We start from the raw sequence: 15,444 nt of genomic DNA, 5'->3' as shown, positions 1-15,444 counted from the left end.
CTATTCTTATTATCTAGATAATTATCAAGGTAAATATGTATGTCTGTAATATGTAGCAAGACCTCGAGGTAAACTATAGAAAAAATCAAGATTATAAGAAATCTAGTCTATCGAAGGGTTATATCTTTCTAACCATGATAGTCCTAAAATAATTGGATTAGAAAGAGATTTAATCACATTAAATATTACTAAACTATTGTGACAACTAATTGCTATTTCTACAAGAATAGTTTCATATGTAACATCTCCAAAAGATAATGAACGTCCATCTATTATTTCTATATGCACATGTTTGGTTTTTTTAACTAAGGATATATCTTGTTTTTTGACAAAGTCTTTATTTATAAAATATGTTCAAGCTCCTAAATCCAACAAGGCTAAGGCTTTGTAATTTTTTGGTCCTAAATAAATTCCTATTTTAAAACAAGGTGAGGGATTTGAAGAGAGAATAGGACCTTTACTAGGAGTTACATGAGATTTTAGCCACATGGTCCCTATTGAGCTGAAGAAAGCTACTACACAAGCTATTATTTGAAGTTAACTTGTTCCACAAGCTACCAACATGTGGTTAACTTGTTGATCAAGTTTCTAACCTATAAATACATCTAAAGTCAAAACTGTGTCTATATAGCTTCTAAAAAGCTTTTCTAGAAGACTTTATGAAATTAAACTATATTTACCTTCTTCTACCTAATCATATAAGTAACTATTGGCGTAAATATATATGTCCAAGATGTATATATATATATATATATATATATATTTAAAAAGTTTTAAATATTATTTTTTATAAATATTTAAAATAATTAGAATAAAATTTATTTTAAAAATCTATTAGCATATTTTATCAAAGTTTATTTTGATAATTAATGTATATTTAATCATACATTCTACATCAAAATGAAAAGCATTATGTTTAAAAGACTTTATTTATTTTTGAAAGAGTCATTTAAAAAGAACACAATTATGTATAAAACATACTTTAAAGGTACAATTAAAGACTTTAATCACATCTTGTAGGCAAGAAAGGCTGTTACATTTTCTAAAAACTAAATTAATATAAGATAGTTCCATTAAAACTAAATCAACAAATAAAGCTATTATCCAAAAATAAAGGTAATTTAGAGACAACAACCTAATGACTTTGCAGTAGACACATAAAAACTTTTGTATACATCTAATAATAATAATAATTATTATTATTTATTTTTCTTAATTATTTATTTTTCATTAAATTTATCCTGTTTAATATTTCTCGATTTTTTTTAGTTTTATTTATTTTTAATTTTTTACATAAACATAAACACATTTTGGAGTACATTGTCACAATATGATCCGTGACCCATCGTTATTGCAACGTCGTCCAAAGTACATCAGCAGCACCTAAGGGTTGCACCCAAATATGATCTGCCACCTCACGGCTCCCATAGGCGCCAGGCCAACGCCCATTGAACTGCCTACGTGGTTTCGTATCCGTATCAATACGAGTACTCGTACCAGTACGCATATGAGTGGGGTGAGCGCCGCGTGAAACCAAAGCTGCTTGGGCACTTCGCAGCTTCACGTCAGGAATTTGAGTGAGAGTATCTTAAATCTCGAGTACTTGTAAGTGGACGTCAGTGCAACACGAGTTCGATTCACTCCGTGTCTTCGCCGAGATCCAGACAATCCGCTGGCCGGAAACATTCCACGCCGCCTTCTCCGTTGTTAATTTGGGTTTAGAAGCTGCTGCATCAGCAGGATATGATTTTGCAAAACTTCGGAGACCAGGTTTAGAAGCCGACGATTCGGCAGGATTCGAAGGTTTAGGGTACACTGAGCACGAGGGCTTCGACAAAAGAAGTCACGAGGAAGAAGAGGAAGAGGTTACGAGTTGGGTTCCGCGAGGGTTGGCTGTTTTGTTGCGTGAGGTGAGAGATCTGTGGTTGTGGGGTTGGGTGGGCGGAAGAGGATTTGTGAAAGGGGGTTGTATGGTGTTAGAGCAGCTGGGTTTTCGTGAAGATGGTGTTCTGGGAGGATTATGTCAGCGATGAGGTGCTGGGCACTTTCGCGCCCATTGTGGTGTACTGGATTTACTCAGGGATGTATCACTACGTGATTCCACCGTATGAGAAGTATCGTTTGCATTCGGTCGAGGAAGAGGAGAAGAACTTGGTGACTGTGCCGCAAGTGGTTAAAGGTGTGCTGTTGCAGCAAGTGGTCCAAGTCGCTGTCGCTCTGCTTCTGTTTACAGTATGTTGCTAACCTAATTCTCTCGAAGCTTTGTCTTCTATTTTTCCCTTGGATAGTATGTTGCTAATTTCCACAGAGACTTCGTTTTCACTATCTAAATAAATCCCCGTTTAAGAATATTTAAATCTAGTTGTAGAAATTTGTTCACCCTCGGGACCTTCAGTCTTGGAGCAGGGTCGGGTGGAACTTGGTGAATAGGGTCATAGCTCGGCAAATCCTAGATGAATACGTGCGACATTTTATGTCTGAAGCTATACTCGCGATTATTCCTCCGCTAATTTCACCATGAGTATGCCTCTGGTTTGTTACCTCTAGCGGTGAGGTAGCGACCCTAAAGAGCTAATCCCCATCCGTTGCCGTTTGAGCACATGATCGGCACACCATCATCTTCTTTCGAGATTCTCTCATGAGCAGCGAACATTGGTATAGTAGGGATACATTGTTCTTGGGTGTCAATTTATATATGAAAAGCATCTGCTTCTAATTTGAATTCGGTGCGGGCTCTAGGTTAAACATGGTTGCTCTACTTATTCCGAAAACCTCCCAAGACGTGAGCTCTAGAAATAAACAAGTGGCGGCTTATCGCCTAATTACTGTTGACCGATTAGTGTGTCAATTTTTCACATACTCGTGCCGAATCTGATGCTCAAGCGGTTAAGGTATCTTTGGAAGGACTATGATCAGGGGTAGATTTGGTTGGGTTTTTTGATAATTGCATTGCAAGCGTTTATACACAATTTTCTTTCAGGATACGAATTCGGTTTGATAAATGAACTTGTGCTTCTTTCGAGCAGGTAACCGGTCAAGAGGGGGTAGTACAGCAGCCACCGTTATGGATTGCGGCGCTCCAGTTTGTGGTGGCCATGTTCATAATGGATACCTGGCAGTACTTCTGCCACCGGTGGATGCACATTAACAAGTTTATGTACAAGCACGTGCACTCCCAACACCACCGGTTGGTGGTGCCATTCGCCTTCGGAGCGCTGTACAATCATCCCTTGGAAGGCCTGCTGCTGGACACTGTTGGCGGTGCTATCTCCTTTCTGGTGACGGGAATGACTCCTCGAACGTCCATCTTCTTCTTCTCTTTCGCCACCATCAAGACCATCGACGACCACTGTGGCTTGTGGCTGCCCTACAACCCTCTTCAGCGGATTTTCAACAACAACTCGGCTTACCATGACATTCACCATCAGTTGCACGGCACCAAATATAACTTTTCACAGCCATTCTTCAGCACGTGGGATAAATTATGCGGGACGCACATGCCTTTCGAGGTGCAGAAGCGAGTGGAGGGTGGTCTCCAAGCCATGCCTGTGAAGAAGATCGAGTGACCACCTCACGCCATGGGGGTCTTTGTCTCGCGTATTCGATTGCTTGTGGCTTGATTGCTCGCTTGTATGTTTCATTAGTTTGGTAGAGAGGAGGGCTGGACCTGGTTTTTACATTTAGTTTAATTTAATTTTAAACGTTAAATTATTGCTGGTTGAATAATCCCGCATGCAGGTTGTGCCTTGAGGTAAAGATGATATACGCTACCTGTAGATCATTGGCAAACAGGTGGCGTGTCTGCAGCCCAGGGCCTTTTCCTGCCACTTATATTTAGGGTTTGTACTTCACGTTCACTGCGTTGTAGACTTGGTTGCGTGGTTGGTACTTGTAGAGAAGCTTGACTTATTTAGAGCGTAGACATCATTAATTCTTTATTGGGGTTGCGTGTGTTGTACTTCTGATTTGGTCTGTTACGAGATGTGTTGACAGATTTGATGTATTAGTAGTCACTATGGAACATGCAGTCATTTGAGATGACGACTGTATTCGTGGACTTTCAGGAAGTGTGTTTCTTAGGGTTATTGTTGTTGCTGTTCCTTGCTTCCAAGCATTTTGTCCCGGGAAGTTGAATGTAATCGTAGCAGCTTGAAAAACTACGGCCTTGAAACTGTTTCTTCAGTACAACAGAGTTACTCCACACCTCTTTTATTGAATAAAGAAATAAATATCCTCTCAATATCCTTGCTTATGCAGTTTGGATTAGAAGCTATATCGCTTGATCGCCTTTTGTTGAACCCCGTAACACGATTCTCGTAACTTAATTGCAAAGATGGGTTCACCTCACAGCTCACGGAACCGATGAGAGTTCACTGGCGAAAATCACTACCCGCCGAGTGCTCGTGCTAATTACCTCACTATCGGTAAAACAATGAAGCATAAGTTACACTTTTGGTCCTCCCATTCATTGATATCCTTATCCGTGATACCCCACAGGTGCATTCTTAAACCCTACAGCCTCAGAACCATTGGCGCCGCTCCAAGTCAGTATTCTCCAAATGCAAGATTGCAGCGTTACATTGCATTGTGATACTAAAACCTCACGATGCTGGAGAGATACTCGTCATCGCCATGAACTCGTTTAGTTTCGGTTTTGACTAACTGCCATAAATGAGGGAGGAGTGCTCCAGAAGATGAAGCGATGACGGTTCTGCGTATTGTGCTTCTTGTAGTGTGAGCACCCCATTCGAGACATTACTCTCCATTACACGACGCGCGAATTCGCCTCCTTTTGAATTTCAATGTTTCGTTTTTGGGTTCTGTTAAGCGTTCAATATGAAGAGTGATCGAAAGTCGACGCAGGTGGATTGTTGCCGGTTTAGCTGTTCGTAAGCGATTCTGTTTGCTTCAGATTCCTTGCCGCTCGTCATTATCTAGTTATTGCGAGGTTTGTGTTTCTTTCGGTTGTTTTCAGTTTTTTTCGTCTTTTCTTGAGGAATTTGTGGAGTTGTAACCGAAGTAGCGTCTCTCTAACGTGATTTTAGGGTTGATTAGAATTATGAAGCGTAGTGAGGTACAAGTTCTTGCCTCAATTACTTACATGCTTTGCCGCGTAGAGGAGACATTATTCTTGTAGATGGTTCCTCTGTCAGGGAGCAAGAAAACTAGACTCAGAAGGGAGTCGAACCGGTTTCAGGGACGCACTTCGTTTCTTCTTTGTTTCAACCTACTCTTAACAGCAAGGGTCATCTAGATTTCTTGCGAAGTTCTTGAATTTTTTGCGATGTGCACGCTTGATCGCCCGTTTTGCAATATCAGCATTCTCTGCTGCTGTGGCTTGCGGTTAGTTTTGATGTTTTAAATTTAGATATTTATCACATATTCCTACTGTCGCTGTTTGATTTACGTACTTGATGTAGACGACTGCTTAAGTTTGTGTAGTTGTTTTATTCTATTTACTATCTTTTTTTCTTTCTCTCTGTCATTCTGCTTGATTTAGACTCCATGTCTGTAGTACTTTGAAATTCGAACTCGTGCTTGAGAATACTGCAGGGGCCAGCCTCGAGTTCCATGCCAAGCGGTTCGAAGTATTGGTTTGTTGCCATCTCTCTAGCCCAACTTGTACTCGTAGGGTTAGGCGCTATAATTTTCTCTCATCTGGACCTCTCTGCGATTTTTTGCCACGAGTGGATATCTTTTGAGGAAGTACTTAGTTGGACTGAGATGTAAATATCAGCTCGTCTCGACAGTCACATGTTCCCCAACTATTTTCAATACCGAAATCTAAGGATTGCTGCTGTTTTGCATCACTTATAGGAATACTGGATCGTGACGCATGTGGAGCGGAAGTCTTACGTTCTAGCAGTGCATTCTTTGCAATTTAAGAAGATTCGAGAGTGTAGGTCAGCTATGGCAGCCATCCATAGGGTGCACTCTATGGTCTTGTCCAGAACTTTGGGGCGAATTGCCTCGAAAGCAGGTCACTCAAGCAATCTGTCAAGGTTGTCGTTATTTGAAAGTGCATTAACAGCAAACCAGTTGAAGAGGCAGGCCCGACATCTTCACGCTGCCAGTCTCTCCAAGCCCATAGTACGGAATAAATCGCATCGGCACAAGTGTTATTCGAAGCTGGAAACTCTAGTGGCGCCTGATGCTCAAGTCTACGAGGAAACTGTTACGCCTGAGATGTCAAGGGATATAGGTCAAAGTCACATCGATTGGTGGAGCCAGAAATTGCAAAAGTGCCGGAAACCGTTGACTAAAGAGATGATGAAACGGCTCAAGTTCACAAACCCACTTGGATTGGACGAGTCACTTCGTGGTGGGAGTCTCAAGAAGGGCACGAAAAGCGCAGAGCTCCTAGAAATGAAGGCTTCATTTCCTCGAGAGATTTTTCTATGCAGAACAGCAGATATCTATGAAGCTGTTGGGGTGGATGCCTGCTTGCTGGTTGAGTATGTCGGGGTAGCCCCTGTGGGGCGGAAAGACTCGGTTCCTAAGGCTGGTTGCCCAGTTGTCAATCTTCGGCAAGCCATCGATGAACTGACTGAAGAGGGATTTTCCGTCTGTGTTGTTGAGGAGGTGCAAGGAGCAGTGACCGGGCGTGGTCGTCGTAAAGAGCGCTTCATTGCAGGGCACGCTCATCCTGGTAGCCCGTTTATTTACGGTTTAGCTGCCCAGAACATAGACTTAGAGTTTCCAGATGCTGTATCAGTTATTGGAATTTCCCACTCAGAGAGAGGTTACTGTTTAATCTTTGCCTCCGAAATCATGCGCACCTTTGCAGTAGAAGATGGACTTACTGAGGAGGCAACCTTAGCCTTGCTACGTGCTCACAGATGTCACAAGCTCTTTACACATAGCTCCTTACATGTTCAGTCATCAGACAATGGAAGTTGGGGAAAACGTGGTTTACTATGGAATGAATGCCAAAGGCTGCACTATGAATGGTATGAAAACGATCCCATTGACGACCTGCTCGCTAGAGTAAGAGATATCTATGGTCTAGATGGATTGGCAGAATTTCGAGAAATATTAGTTCCACCAGGAGAGAGGCCACGACCCCTCTACGTCGGCACTGCCTCTCAAATAGGAATTATACCCACCACAGGAGTCCCCAGCTTGCTGGACGCGGTTCTTCCGAAAGAGGCCAATCATTTGTGTGTTTCGTATCTTCGGAATCTATTGTTGCATCCCCCTCCTTACCGAGTGGCGGAGTGTATGCAAGGGGCCTGCGCGGCTCTTAGCGGGATCACGAGCTCTGTCCCAGATTTCACGTGTGTGTCAGCGGCTAAGCTGAAAAGGTTGGTAGAGGCCAAGGAAGCGAATCACGTTGAGTTGTCGAGAATTCGGCGATTGGCGGAAGATGTCCTTTACATGAGCAGTAACTCTCTACTATCTGGTGTTCTGGACCAGCTGCTTGAACCGGCTTGGTTGGCTACAGGTTATCCATACCCTCAAACCTTTGGATGATGCCTGTATAATACCTTCGGATAATGCTCTCAGATATTTACACGTCGTCGTTGTACTTATGTAAGAGGTTACATTCTAGTGTTCATTCAGCTATGATGTTAGTTGATTCGAACAGGGTGTTTTGTTCTGGAAAAATATCCCATAAGTTCTCAGAGAATTCGAAGAGCATTTCTGAGTAGAACTGAGAATGATATGTCATCACTGATTGCTAGATTGTCATTAACTTCTCTTGAGAGTCGTCATGGCAGGCCTTCGTATTGGAAGAAAACAGTTGATTTCTGATTGCAAGATGCTTTCGGGCAAATTGGGGCAAATGCTAGCATCTGAGGGTGACCAGGATCAAACGAGGAGCCAGGGTGCAGGGATTCCTGACGACTTTTTCAGGGACTTGGAGGACGGTTGGAGAGGCCGTGTGAAGCGAGAGCATGCTGAAGAGGTCTATAGAGAAGTCGATGATGCAGCCAATGAGCTCATCAATGCAATTAACGACGATTTCTGTCCAATTGTGTCGCGCATGGAAGAGGACAATGTTAAGGGCTTGAAAGTTGAAATATGCTACAGCTATGAGGATCAAGCCGTGTGGCTTCAAGGAAAAAACATCAAGTCATTAGCAGGGGCTGATTCTTCTCTGGTTGTAGCTCTGAATTGCCTAGTTCCAGCCGTTGATGCCAAGGGGAAGAAGGTGGGTGAGGAGTGGTGGACAACAAGTAAGGTTGAAAGCTCTTTAGGAAAGTATCGTGCAGCAGTTGACAAGGCTAATGTGAGAATCCTAGAGTTACTTAGAGCCATATCAGAAGACTTACAACCTAAGATTGAGGTGCTGATATTTGTCTCGACCCTGTCCATTATTGCAAAAACATTAAACCTTCATGTAACGGAAGGGTCGCGTCGTAACTGGGCTGTGCCAACACTCTCCTCAACAGAAAGGCAGATGGTGCTTGCCGATCTAGTGCCGTATTGGAATGATCTGGCACATGAGAAAGTGCAGCCAAATTTGGTTGACATGAAGTCCATGTTCCTTCTTACAGGTACAGTTGCTCGCTTATCGAGGATTTTTCTCTGATACTACTTTTCATCGTTTCAGTAGATTGAATCATACCTCATCCATATTACTGAAGTTTTCTCACATAATCATATGCTTCTTTTTATCTGTAGGGAGTTTTTAAGTGAGTTTCTTGTAGGTTGTCAATGTGTCAGCAACGTACGCTCGTTTCTCATTGGCGAACTGGTTAATCATTTTTTAGATTGTTGAGAGGATGTCATTTCAGGAACAAACGGTGTCTTGTGCTTGTTTGAATGTTATTCTGAATTTGTCATTTTTCTGTAGATGTTGCTGCCATTGAGGCTGATAGTTTTCTGCTTTAGTTTAATGGTAAAGGAAAATTAGTATGGAGGCCTGCGGCATGTAGTAGCTGATGCAGAGGTGAGAAGGATCTGCGTACTTAACTTCTTGTTTTGCCATTAGGACCCAATGGAGGTGGAAAGTCCAGCATGTTGAGGTCAATTTGTGCGGGTGCTCTTCTTGCAACCTGTGGTCTTATGGTGCCTGCTCGTGAGGCCTCAGTGCCTCGTTTGGATGCTATCATTTTGCGGATGATGTCCACAGATAGTCCTGCTGATGGCAAGAGTGCATTTCAAATGGTATGTGCATGATGTTGCGAAATTTTCCACCTTCAGAAGCTCTGTATTCGATAACCTAGGACTAGACCATTCCAGTTTGTCAAAGAAATACATTTCAAAGAGATTTGTAAGGATCTTTCCTGCAATTCTGGGATGTTTTTTGTACTCTTTGATTGCACTTCGTTCAATTTATTTTAACCATTTCCTGTCGTGTTTTTCAAACAGATGTCTTTAGATGTCTCTGTGAAAGTCCTTCGATCCACTTCGCTAGGTGGTTCTGAGTGCAGCAGCTTGTGTATCGGTACCAAGTGACGTTCTGAGGGTGGTTGTTGACAGGAAATGGCAGAGCTTCGAACCATTCTGGAAGAAGCAACAAACAAAAGTCTTGTCCTGGTCGATGAGCTTTGTCGGGGTACTGATGTAGGAAAAGGCTCTTTTATTGCTGCTAGTGTCATTGAAACACTGGATCGCATTGGTTGCATCGGTGTTCTCTCAACGCATTTACATGATCTTTTGGACATGGAACTCCGAACGAGGTAGGCAAACCCTTTTTCACGTATTGAAAGTCTAATTTTCTCGGTCAGCTTGCCTAGTAACGCTAACAGTTTTGGGACTCATTTACTGGTAATGATTGCCACAAATTTTATCAATTATTTTGGTGTAGATGCTGTTCGTCGTTTGTGTATCATAGATAGCAAGAATAACTGAAACGTTGGTTTGTACAGGAGCTTGCCGACTTAGATAATGGTTGTACTAATACTTTTTTCTTGTTGGTATTTACTTGCAGTAACGTTGTACAGAAGGCCATGGGCACAAATGAGGTGGGTGGTCGTTATTACCCAACATGGAAATTGGTCGATGGTGCCTGTAGGGAGAGTCTAGCCTTTGAAGTGGCTCGGAAGGAAGGGGTTCCTACAGGTGTAGTAGACAGAGCAGAAGAACTTTGTGTCACTAAGCTCTTATACCCAAACGGTGTAAATGCTCCTGATCATTACAATGAGCATGCTGGAGAGAAAACACCGAAGAGCAGTGATGACGATAGGTAAGAACAATTTTTACCTTAGGACTCTGAAGATTAACTGAAGCTATGACAGAGCTCTGCATGGTTTCCTCACGCATTGTTGTGTTTATCATCAAAAAATAACTGTCTCTTATTGCTTACATTTATTCTAAAATTCATCTCGACTTGATGCTAATCCTCAGGATGACTGCCGAGAAACTCTTTCTTATGATCGCAAGATTTGTGATCAAATTCGCCAAGTCCTAAAACATCTGAAGATGAGCTACATATTGCCAACGTCAGAGCAAGAAAGACTTCTGCGTACCGCGTGTGGACCTACAAGCTGTTCATTACTTGCGACTTTTACTATTTGGGGAGCATTGTAGGCGGCACAAGGGGATCTTGGAAGGCTCAGTTTTCACCTTAAAAGTGTTGCTGTTTGAAATATGGGCGTGGAAGGTGAGCTGATCTGCTACATCCACTCGAATAAATGAATCAACTTCAACTCAAAGAATTCCTCCATCTTGTAGCCTTTTGGCCTTTCGTGCATCAGTCGGCTGTGGCTGGTGCGTTGAAGCTGCACATTGGATCCCGTTCGTCATACAACCCCGTGAAAGAAATGAAGAGAAATTGTCAAGCAGGATGGCATGTCTAGCCTCTCCCTGTGCACGAATTCAGATGGCTAGATTCAGATGGCTAGATTCAGATGGCATTTTGGCAGTGAATTTTGCATGAAGGATAGATTTTGCTGTAGAAGATGCAATTTTTTGAGAACCATTCTATCGTAGTTTGCGTGTGAAGTTCGCTGTTGAGTGACTCTGGTATGCTTCATCACCAGTGGCGCACTCTCGTTCGTTACGTCAGCAAATTTTGAGATGGTCTCTTTGTCAGTTTTGCAGCGGAAGCCAGAAGCCTAATTGTACATCTCCAGGACTTTCAGATTCTTCAACGTCTTGCACATGTACTAGCAGAGGACCCATGTTTGGTTTCAGGATCTCTTTTTTGCATCTGACATCTTGTATGGATAAAGCACTCAGTCGGGTTTTTCAGTTGGGTGTTCTCCCTGCAATCGTCCAGATGCATTTCGTTTTGGATTATTGTACCAGAGATAGCATCAAGGAGTCTATGTCTTCGAATAATGTAGGTAAGTCTCAGATCGTACTCATTTAGCTGAGGTGAGATTATCATTTATCTTAACAGGGAGCCTATTTGTCTTTCGGCTTCCACATTCGACATTGAACATTTAATCCAACAGTTTATTATCAAATGTGAGATGTCTAGGATTAGCGTATGGCATGATTTATCAGGCTTTAGATGTCATTAGAATGGTGAAGTTTGGCAGAAGACTGTATATATTCTTTTTAGATTTTTCTTTTAATTGGGGGTTGGATTAAAATGTTTAGCATCTGGTAGATTGAACCAGGTAGAGAAATTGTGGAGGTTCTGAAATGTGTAACAACTTGACAAAACTTAATGACTTCAATGATGTCTCAAAAAATTTAAAAATTGTATACTTCACGCATTCACTATGATCTTACCAAAAAAGAATAATTTTCGATGTTAAAATTGAAAATTTTAAAGATTAGTATAAAAATAAAATCTTCGTATGACAAAATGAAGGTTACAAGTGTTTTACAATCAATTTTCTAGTTTTTTCTTTTTTGATAATGATGAAAAAGTGTAAATCATGCTTTTGAATAACATCAATTCCCAATGAATTACTTTAGAATTTACTTTTAAAATATAATGTCAATAGGTGATATGTCAATTATTTTTTAAAAAAATTTATATATATATATATATATATATATGTATATATATCAATTCACATCAAAATCTAATAAAAAAATTCATTCAAAATGGTGTCATTTTTTCACCACATCATCTACAAATCAAATGGTATATGTAAATGATTGAAATGTACACAATGCCTGTTTTTGAGAATTTGAATGAGTCAATTGTGCAAATCCAAGTTAAACAACCTACATCACATTGATTTCCTCGCTTCCCTCTTCTACACTCCATCCAAGCTAAATTCTCACCCATACTAATTTACGCCCACACCAAATGGACCTCCATGACTTCACCCCGTTCAAAGTCACGCGTCTCACATTGAACAGTGTGTCAAGCGCAACGTGGACGCATACGTGGAGGATGACGTAGCAAAAAGCACAGAGACGCTAACACGTGGCAGTTCCCGCCAGATCCGTTCACACGGTTCGGATGGGTACGTTGGTGGTGGAGGCCCTGGCCAGACTTGCGTGAAGGGGCTGCTGCAGCTTTGCAGAGAGAAGAACCATTTTCATAAGCCCATTTCATGGGCTTTCATCGGTTGCAAGCCAAGCCAGGGACCCTACAACGCACGATCGCAGGTTGGTGTTGACAACGACGACGCTGGTAGAATTTCTGCAACAGTTGCTGAAGGCCATACGGGATTTTGCCGTCCTTGTAGATGTAAGACTGCGCGGGTCATAGATCTGCTCACATTGCTCCAGACTTGCAGCGCGCACTTTTGGCCGCGAGGAAGAGAACCATGCCCACGGAGTTGCAGTAATACTTTTTCTAAAAGCGCCAGCCAGTCGGGGGATGGACAGGGGTTGACAAGCAGAGAGCGAACTGCTTGTTGCGGATGCTTTGTCGTCAGATCAAGTAGATTGATTAGCTGCGACAGTACACTGAAAAGACAAACTGGCTGGCGACGGACATTCCTTCTGGAGTGAAAAAACTTTCTGCTGTGTACTGTGTTCACTCAACACACAACTATGCCTCGTCATATCTCGCGTTTTATTTTAGTTTAAAACACATGGTATCTGATCTATGACTGAGATTTCTTTTCTTTTCTTTTCTTTTCTTGTGTCTCACTCAAAGGCGTGGTTTTTTTTAGTGTGATAGAAAAGAGGATAGTAGCCCTCTCCTCCTATAATGTTATTCTTCACACTTTGTAGGGTCCTGTTTTTGAGTCTCTGCCCTTCGAGATTGAGTTGCTCCTCATCTGGTTTTAACTATGGAATGTTGAGGATGGAGCCAGAGCCCTCCTTTACTGGGGTAAAAGATATCTGTAGCAATGTTATAATTCTCTATGAGAATTGCAACAAAGCTAGTCAAGTATATCTACATAAGGAGCTTTGTCAGATGGTTATGATAGATTTTAAATATGTAATTCTATTTTTGTAAAATTGTCAATCTATCCTCCAAATACAGGGCAAGTTTTAGTTGAGTTTTTTTTGTAGACGGTTAATAAGTAAATTTACTTCTTGGTTCTTTACTGAAACACTTAGAACACATTCATTACAATGCAAAAGGTTTGCTAATTTCACATTTATTACACATTTTTTAAACATCATGTAACAAAATGAAATTAATAATTTTTTTTCTGATAAACTAAATTATAAATCCATGTTTTTTTAAAAATTAAATTAAATTAAAATTTATTAAATCTCACAAGTAAGTTACTTTGTATTATATCCATTTTTTAAACCCTACTTCTAATTAAATTGCAATAATTTTGAACACACTAGTTTTTTCTTTACAAAAAATTAAAAAATTTGTAATAATTTAGTGTCTTTATTGTGCTATCTCTAAACCTACAGCACTAACATATTAGAAGAAGAAGCACAATTAAGAATTTCTTTGTTGGCCTCAAACCAAAAACTTAAAAAGAAAATTAGTCACTATCCTTATTTTTAGATATAATTGCACATGCTTCTATTTTATGATACTAACATTAGATTTAAGGATTGACAAACTCATTACTATCTCATTTTTTTTCTATTTATGCAACTTTACCAAGTTCCATAGGCCATTAAATAATTATCATACTATCAAAACCTTAGAATCTATTTTATTAAAATCAACTTAAAACGTAGAATTTTAATAGTTTATTCAATTTTTTATATCTTAATAAATTATTTTAGATTAAATAAATTATTATTATTATTATATTTTTTTATTATATTAATAAATTTAATTTTTAATTAAATTTAAATTAACATATTAAATAATCTATTTTATTTAAAAATCATTGATTATAGCTTATTATTAAATTTTTAACAATTCAAATATAAAATCTTATATTAAAAATTTTAAATATATATTTATTAATTATAATAAACTTAAGATTTTTAAAGATATTGATTATATAATTTGGATATTTAATTATTTGATATATAAATTTGATAATTTGATTTGAATAATTTATTGATTCTTATTTCAAAGCTAAAAGAATATATTTTTTAAAAATATCTTGCTCTATTATTTCTTTCTATAAATCTTTCAAATTGTTATGTTGTCATAGTCATACATACTTATTATAATATTTACTTATATAATTAAGTAGAAGTAAGTAAAAGTAGATTTATTTCATAATATTTTTTAGAAAAGCTTTATAAAAGCTTATCAAGGACATGAACTAAAATATGATGCATAAACCAATGAAATCTGTATCAAAGAAAGAGTTACAAAATAAAAATAAGAAAGTACATATATTAAAAGAAATTGGAAAGGCTTATTGCCAAAAGACAAGAAAACTTGAGACTCTTGAAACTAGATTAGAAACAAGGAAGGAGTTGACAAGAGTGAAGAGGGCTTTATTCTTGTCTCTATATATACTATCTAACTATAGGCTATGTGGCAATATTCTATAGGACCTCCAATATGTGTTGACTTTGTAAGACACATGCCATGACTTATAAGGCAAGTTTTTCTATGTATGGGCTATATAGTTAGCTTGGTCTTCAAGCTAACAACATATGTGGTACATGGCCAACTTGTTGACCACGTTTCTAATCTAAAAATTCAATTAAAGACACCTATAAAGTCAAAGTAGAGTCTATAAAGCTTCTAGGAAGCTTCCATAGAAGATATTATAGAATTATCTTGCTTTTATCTACTTCTATTTACTTTTGCCTATTTATACAGGTAATTACTGGCTTAGATGCATATGTCCATGATATTACCCCCTTTTCTACACACAAGTTCCATGAGGAGCGATCATCATATATTGAGAAAAATCTATAATGTGACAAATTATATTTGCGACATACTCATATCTTTATTCTCTTTGAAGATGGTTGATAAGGCCTCTCAATCATTGATAGTGTCTTATATCAGGGCGGGAAGACCACCTTGTTATCTAATCATTGTTGATGCCTTTATAACTTCTTTCAAATAAAATATTTAGAATATTGTCAGGAGTTGTTCCTACCTCTAATAAAATTACCAAACATCGAAAGTCTCTTCCAAGGTCGTGATACCAAACGCGTTATATCTTATCTTCTATTTGAGAAAAAACATATCGTTCTTAAGGATCTTCATCTCGATTGCATCATCTTAAAGGTTGTGACAATCACAAT

The 15,444-nt window shown here is 39.4% G+C and overlaps 2 protein-coding genes across 7 annotated transcripts; both read left to right on the top strand.

Moving 5' to 3' along the window:
• Positions 1 to 1,528: 1,528 nt before the first annotated feature.
• Positions 1,529 to 4,057, top strand: LOC112276102 (very-long-chain aldehyde decarbonylase GL1-9). The gene is made up of 2 exons (XM_024507119.3): positions 1,529 to 2,232; positions 3,027 to 4,057. The coding sequence occupies exons 1-2, from the start codon at positions 2,002 to 2,004 to the stop codon at positions 3,564 to 3,566; spliced, it is 771 nt and encodes a 256-aa protein (XP_024362887.1). The 5' UTR covers positions 1,529 to 2,001; the 3' UTR covers positions 3,567 to 4,057.
• Positions 4,058 to 4,418: 361 nt separating this feature from the next.
• Positions 4,419 to 11,042, top strand: LOC112276101 (DNA mismatch repair protein MSH1, mitochondrial). Of its 6 annotated transcripts, none has more exons than XM_024507118.3 (8): positions 4,419 to 4,734; positions 5,554 to 5,594; positions 5,818 to 7,444; positions 7,722 to 8,501; positions 8,939 to 9,114; positions 9,430 to 9,629; positions 9,881 to 10,135; positions 10,297 to 11,042. In XM_024507118.3, exons 3-8 carry the CDS (start codon positions 5,911 to 5,913, stop codon positions 10,358 to 10,360), a joined length of 3,009 nt encoding a protein of 1,002 aa, XP_024362886.1. In that variant the 5' UTR covers positions 4,419 to 4,734; positions 5,554 to 5,594; positions 5,818 to 5,910; the 3' UTR covers positions 10,361 to 11,042. The 6 variants fall into 6 exon arrangements, 5 of the variants coding, with proteins under 5 accessions (XP_024362886.1, XP_024362883.1, XP_090102928.1 ...); XR_016500421.1 differs by lacking the exon at positions 4,419 to 4,734 and having other exon boundaries at positions 4,741 to 5,594; positions 10,297 to 10,552; positions 10,985 to 11,042; XM_090246802.1 differs by lacking the exon at positions 4,419 to 4,734 and adding an exon at positions 4,741 to 4,948.
• Positions 11,043 to 15,444: the final 4,402 nt, after the last annotated feature.

This window comes from Physcomitrium patens, chromosome 23 (genome assembly GCF_059467195.1).
Source record: "Physcomitrium patens ecotype Gransden chromosome 23, ASM5946719v1, whole genome shotgun sequence".
Classification (NCBI taxonomy): domain Eukaryota; kingdom Viridiplantae; phylum Streptophyta; class Bryopsida; order Funariales; family Funariaceae; genus Physcomitrium; species Physcomitrium patens.
The sequence above is the reverse complement of the archived record's forward strand: the minus strand, read 5'-3'. Positions and strand labels throughout refer to the sequence as shown.

Bases quoted from the DNA above. Each gene is read 5' to 3' on its own strand.
- LOC112276102 (XM_024507119.3), top strand. From the start codon at position 2,002: ATGGTGTTCTGGGAGGATTATGTCAGCGATGAGGTGCTGGGCACTTTC. The intron at 2,233-3,026 runs GTATGTTGCTAA...TCTTTCGAGCAG, and splicing joins TCGCTCTGCTTCTGTTTACA to GTAACCGGTCAAGAGGGGGT.
- LOC112276101 (XM_024507115.3), top strand. From the start codon at position 5,911: ATGGCAGCCATCCATAGGGTGCACTCTATGGTCTTGTCCAGAACTTTG. The intron at 8,502-8,938 runs GTACAGTTGCTC...TTTTGCCATTAG, and splicing joins GTCCATGTTCCTTCTTACAG to GACCCAATGGAGGTGGAAAG. The intron at 9,630-9,880 runs GTAGGCAAACCC...ATTTACTTGCAG, and splicing joins GACATGGAACTCCGAACGAG to TAACGTTGTACAGAAGGCCA.